We start from the raw sequence: 6,400 nt of genomic DNA on the forward strand, positions 1-6,400 counted from the left end.
GTTTATTTATTTGAAATGGTCGCTGAACGATAAGTGAAAATGAAAGAACAGGTGTGGCTGCCGTGAGAGGACACACTGTGAGTAATAGCTGAATCAAACACGGAGCAGTAGTAGGGTGTTTAATTCACCAGGACCGGGGGAGGAGTCACAGTCCAGTCATAGTTGTGGGCGGGCTTTTTGCTGTGATCCACACCTCGCCGGTGTCCATATGTGGTTCATGACGTCACGCACCGGAGGTTCCATTCACATAAAACTGATCGGCCGGAATCCCCTTGGAGGAAATGTAGGCACAGACGCGCACGGGGCTCTTCTCTCGCCCGTATCCACCGTTTAGGTGTAAACCAGTTTAATTCTTTAGGCAATAATAACAACTCTTCAGCGTCAAAATGAAAATCTCCAGCATAGACTGTCGGCGTCTGAGGAAAATCATCAGGAAAGAGAGTGGAAGCTGCCTTATTGTGGATTGCCGACCTTATTTCTCATTCACGAATTCCAATATCAAAGGCTCTGTCAATGTCAATCTCAACTCAGTGGTGGTCCGGAGGTCTCGAGGAGGACCGGTGCCTCTGCAGTTTGTCATCCCGGATGAGAGAGCCCTGTTTCGGCTTCGGGAGGGGAGCATATCGGCTATCGTAGCTCTGGATGACCGGACGTCCCACTGGCAAAAACTGAAGAAGGACAGTGTAGCACAAATAGTAATAAACACCCTCTCACATCTAGCGAGCGGAGCAAACATCTGTTTCCTGAAAGGTGAGAACTTTGTGAAATCCAACTCTTTAATTCAGAGAGGGGAAATAAAGATAGTTTATCAGTTTACGTAGTAGTTGTTTTTAAAATACTATCCTGGCTTGATATGAAAGACACCACGAGGGGTTAAAGCCTTTTTTGTATGAGTGTCTTATTATTGAAATGATGGGAAATGATGCAAATCATACTTCACCATATAAGACTTAGTCTTATATGGCTTTATATGCGGTTGTCTCACAGGCTTCTAAACTATGTCTTTTCATTTATATGGTAGAATAGGCCTGTTAAGCTGAATATGTTATATTAATTTTAATATTAACAAGCTTGTGGCTCATATCTTAAATGTAAAGAAATCATTGTCCACTTTCTTTCAGCTGTAGCCATGGCTGTTTTAAGACTATATTAGGGACTAATTGTGTTTTAGGCCTATTTTATTTCACTTTTCCTAATGACGCCGTTACGTAAAGCCAAGTATTTTTTCTCACACTATCCTTCTTGCTTGTGTTGAGAACAGCGTATATTTTTCTCTTTCGCTTCTTGGAGAGATAAACGTCCTGTGTGCGTCAACGGAGCGGATGAGTCAGTGTGAGAGAAACGCGTGAAAATTGGTGGTGCAATATCTTTCATTGATAAGCGTGAAGAGAAGAAAAGAAAATTAGATTCCCCTCTGAACTATTTCTTTTAGCGAAATCAATCCCTCGGGGTTGTGTTAATTTGTTGAAACACATCCATTTCCGTCTGAGTCCTCAGGATGTTGACCTAAAAGGATTACCGGTCCTTCAACTGCGGGTCCTTAATTACGCGCTTATAATCAGGTTATAAAGGTTATAATCCGCTGCTAAGACTGTTTCATAAACGCTGCCATTTCACAAGATGTGTATGTATGCGTCAGGGGTTGCAGGTGGTATTATTCTAAGCTTATTTAGTAGTAAGTATCGTGCTCATGGTTTTTCCCCTTTTGCTCAGGAGGATACGAGAACTTCCACTCTCAATACCCTGAACTTTGCACTGAGGTGAAAACCATCGACCAGAGCGGAACTGAAACCGAGAAAAAAGTCAACACCCACAGCGAGAAGCTTTCTCACCACAAACCAGATTATGATCAGGTATGGAAACACCCTTTTCAATGCTGTACTTCCCACCCTTTTCTTCTAGCGGCCACATGGAAGTCAGTTTTTATTTTTAACCTTATCCCCCCTCAAAAAAAACACACATTAAAGCCCTGTTGACATCAGAGACACTTATTTGGCATCAGCCCATCAAAACATTTTCTCAGCATACATATGATATTCTCTGACCTTCATTGCTCCCCAGCCTTCTCATATTTGGCTTTAAAACGAGAGACCACTCAGTGATGCCCAGCTGACATCAGGACCCCATCTAGAGAAAAACACTCTTTCATCTCTGACCTTTCTTCTATAACCTCTACTGATGGCCAGAAAGTGTGTGTCTGCTTCACATCTCACAGACACTCTATTGTGTCTGTGGTTGACATGTTGTGTGTTATTTCACTTCATGGTTGACATAATTCCTCCAGCTGCATGTGCCCATGTATGTTTTGTCTGTAGATGAACATAATGTTCTGCTTGTAGTTGGTTAGATGTTGTGGCTTTGACCGTGAGTCCATTTTCTCAGAGATGCATTAAGGATGGGTTAAAGTAGATGCATCGAGGCTTATGGGGTCACATGTTATGTCTTGTTAGGAGGTCCTTTGTTGTAGATTCTAGTATTTATCTACATGTCTCACGTCTCTGTTTTGTCCTTTCACCCCCCCTTCTCACTCTCAGGGTAAACCTGTAGAGATCCTGCCTTTCCTCTACCTCGGTAGTGCCTACCACGCCTCCAGACAGGACTATCTCAGCGACCTTCACATCACAGCCTTGCTCAACGTGTCACGCAGGGACCTGCAGCCGGCCAAGGGCCACTACGACTACAAGTGGATCCCAGTGGAGGACAGCCACATGGCCGACATCAGCTCCCACTTCCAGGAGGCCATAGAGTTTATTGGTGAGTTGAAGTGAATGGACGTTGTATCTGTCCTCTTGTTGGGGACACTGTTTTTCTGGTTCACAGGGTGTGCATTTAAAGGTTCATGTCAGGCTGGTGTATTTCTGTTTTATTATCTTATAAAGCCGCTGATTCACTTGGCTTAATACTAAAATAGTTCACTCAATCAAACCAGCTAGACAGGGAAATAAATACACCACCACCAAAATGGAGTCCTCTCCTGGAATAACATCAACCTCATCATGTATGTATTTATAGTGCAACATCACCTGAAGGAGTCTAAAAAATACCAGAGCCGAGTTAGAGAGACACCTATACATAGGTGTGTTTATTTCTGAAATACGTCTTCAAATAAGCCCCCTTTATCGCTGCCTCTCCTCTGCTGCCATTCACAAATAGAGGGCTGTAATCAGTTTAACTTGATCGCCTGCCTTCCTTGAAACACCCCCCCCCCCCACCACCACCACCAACAAATCCAGCCTGTCTGCTTTCATTCAGGATTTGCTCACTTCCCCCTTCCCCTTCCGACCTCCCTCCCTCCTGTCTTAACTTGAAAAAGACGCTCTCATGCTGTCATCGCCTCCTAGGCCTAATCTCAGTGGCTTACTCTGCCGGGTGTGGCCAGTCAGTGTCACAACTGGGTGAGCTGTGAGCTGTCCATGTTTAGAAATGGCGGGGTGGAGGAGGTTGGGGGCTGACTGACACACACACACACACACACACACACACACACACACATAGTTGTTTATGACGGAGGATAAAAGCTAGCTGACACACAAATAGAAAGCACAGTTGTTGGTTGCTTACAGGTGGGAATCATTGATTTACCTGAGGGCAGCAGGACAGTGAGTGTGCTACTGAGGAAGAGAGAGTGTGTGGGAGGAGAGAGGTGCTGGATAAAAGCAGCAGCAGCAGCAGCAGCAGTAAGAGATGTACACAATGTGCTGGTGGCTATTTATAGCAACGCATAACCAAGGACAAAGCGCACCCACGAGCGGCTTGGCTGACCTGTATTGGGTGGCTGCTATTGTTGGTATTGTGCATTGTTTGGGGATGCAGCTTACATTTAGGGTGACTTTGAGTAAGCCTGTGTATTACATAAGGCAGCAAATTGTTCCAGGGGCAGGTTTAGCCTACATTCAGGGAGGGCCTCCAAAATTCATCAACCATGCCAAGTGATTAGAAATGTGCTGCACACAAATCTTCATCGAGCCGCAGCCGGTCACCAAACGAAAATCAATCACCAATCAGCAACCCCTCTGACAGATGTACAGTTGGGAAGGAGAAAATAAATATTATTGACCTCCTGGATGAAAACAGCTGCTGATGCGTGTTATGACATTTCCAGCCTATGAGGGCGCATCTCTCAAGGATGATCCTTAAAACACCCACTGCTGCTGTCACTCCTTTTTTTTCACCCCTCTTCCCTCTTGTTGCATCCTCCACTCCAGATGGGAAGTTCATGATTCATTCATGTGGTTAATCAAGGATCAGAGATTTCAGAAATCATTGCCCCCCCCCACCACCCCCTACCCCCTGCAGTGGCTCTTAGGACCAGACAGAAGTGGCCCTCTGTGTTTCCATTTAATAGAGAGAGAGCGAAACATGTGTAGGTGTCTGCAGTGACTTTGTGGAACTAAGTGTCTGTAGGTAGACGACACAGACACAAAAAGAGTCATGTATGAGTAAGCAGTAGCTCTAAAAATGGGCAAAATCTTGAAAGGTGTCATGAGTGACACTCATACAGATGACAGAAAGTAGATTCTTGTGTAGGCATTAGAACATACAGTTAAGCGTGTAGGAGTGCTGCAGCTCTAAATGAGAACACACATCTCTGTGCCACAGTGAACTCCTCAACAGTACCCAGCGCCCCCAGAGCAAAGTCTCATGTACAGCTGCGCTCTGTGACTCAGACAAGACTCACTAGTTTGTGTGTGATTTTCCTATTTGTTATCCTGGTGCCGTTTTTGTGCGTGGGAAAGAAACTAGGTACATAGCTCATGCAGAAAAGAGTTCACATTAATTATTGAGTGGGAGTAGGTAATAATTGTACAGTTAAAATGTGATTTTTCATTTGTTAATGTCTGTGTTCAAAACTCCCTGTTGATTCACTGCAACCTCTCCACCACATAAATTGACCTTAATAATATCAATTACAGCCACACACAGACAAAACAAAAAATAAACCCTGACATAACACCATGGCCGATATTTTGAAACAGACAAACTTTTTTAATAATTCATTTGATGCAAGTTTGAGTCTTTCTAATAATTTTGTTGATGATCACAGAAAGAAAGAAAAGCTGTGTCCCCCACCTCAGGCCAGATTATTAACCCTGGTTTGTCCTCTTCTCCTTCCAGATCACGTGAAGCAATCAGGGGGAAAAGTCCTGGTCCACTGCGAAGCAGGAATCTCACGCTCACCTACCATCTGCATGGCCTACATCATGCGGACGCAGCAGCTACGGTTGGATGCAGCCTTTGACATCATCAAGCAGCGCCGGGCAGTCATCTCACCCAACTTTAGTTTCATGGGTCAGCTGCTGCAGTTTGAGTCAGAGGTCCTCTCCATGGCTCCGGCTCATGCTGCCACACCTGAACCAGCCACACCCTGCGTCCCCGAGTCAGCCTCCTTTTTTGCCAACGACTTTACCACCACCTTCAACACCAAAAACTTTGAGCCATCCGTGATCACCCTCCCTACCTCTTACCTGCAGTCCCCGGTCCACCACCAGTTCAAACTGAGCCCAATAACTGCACTGCCTTAAAATGAACTGTGACTGCTTGTAGTCTTACTTGAAAAAAAAAAAATTAATGCTCTCTGTGTGCCTGGTGTTGAAACCAGCAGAGCAGATAGACTGGAGATCAGCAACATAAGCAGAGAAGAGGCAAAAAATAATAGTGTTCTGCTCATGGGACTTGAGGCCTGTGAAATGAACTGCAGAGATGGAACAACACAGCACAGTGATAAACTGCAATATACATGCCTTAGGTTGATATTGTGATTTATTTGCCTATACACAAATAAAGTCATGCATTTAAACCTAATTTATTTGAAAATTACAGTCTGTCTGTCTGATTTTTTTTTTTTCAATAATGTGGATGTTAATATGTGTTTAATAAATGTTTTCACCACAAAAATAAAGCTGTCATGTAATCACTGGTGCATTTTTGGTGGATCTGTATCTGAGAAGTCAAATGAAATGATTGCAAACAGAGTTTTTCCACGTAATTTATTGCACACCTGTTCCCACAAATAGCAAGACAGGGGAAAACTTTTATAATTTGCAGTTTTACATTATGTCAGTACTCTTCTGTTGTAACACAAGAGAAGAGACAACAGTGACACCTGCAGTGAGACAGTGACTTTGAATTGGCCTTTATGAGCAGCTTTAGATAAGCAGCTGCATGTACTTAATTATACATAGTTATAGCCAGACTGCATGTGCACAGGTTGGCCACGTAAGTGAAACTCAGCGCAACTTATGCTAACTATGAACCATGAAAACTTGCATATTGCATTAGTTTTTGGAAATCCAAACCTCAGGTAAAGAAAATTCCCATAGGAAAGAGAAAAACGTTATATTTTCAACGCAAATGATGAGCCATGCTGTTTAGTAATTATCAATGAACAACAGTTTCTTGT

General features: G+C 43.7%; 1 protein-coding gene across 1 annotated transcript; it reads left to right on the forward strand.

The window, feature by feature from the left end:
* Positions 1–264: 264 nt before the first annotated feature.
* dusp5 (dual specificity phosphatase 5) lies at positions 265–5,920 on the forward strand. The gene is made up of 4 exons (XM_056371936.1): positions 265–750; positions 1,714–1,853; positions 2,535–2,754; positions 5,116–5,920. The coding sequence occupies exons 1-4, from the start codon at positions 387–389 to the stop codon at positions 5,520–5,522; spliced, it is 1,131 nt and encodes a 376-aa protein (XP_056227911.1). The 5' UTR covers positions 265–386; the 3' UTR covers positions 5,523–5,920.
* The last annotated feature ends 480 nt before the right edge of the window (positions 5,921–6,400 follow it).

The sequence above is a fragment of the Seriola aureovittata genome, chromosome 3 (assembly GCF_021018895.1).
Source record: "Seriola aureovittata isolate HTS-2021-v1 ecotype China chromosome 3, ASM2101889v1, whole genome shotgun sequence".
Lineage (NCBI taxonomy): Eukaryota > Metazoa > Chordata > Actinopteri > Carangiformes > Carangidae > Seriola > Seriola aureovittata.

Bases quoted from the DNA above. Each gene is read 5' to 3' on its own strand.
- dusp5 (XM_056371936.1), top strand. From the start codon at position 387: ATGAAAATCTCCAGCATAGACTGTCGGCGTCTGAGGAAAATCATCAGG. The intron at 751-1,713 runs GTGAGAACTTTG...CCTTTTGCTCAG, and splicing joins AAACATCTGTTTCCTGAAAG to GAGGATACGAGAACTTCCAC. The intron at 2,755-5,115 runs GTGAGTTGAAGT...TTCTCCTTCCAG, and splicing joins GGAGGCCATAGAGTTTATTG to ATCACGTGAAGCAATCAGGG.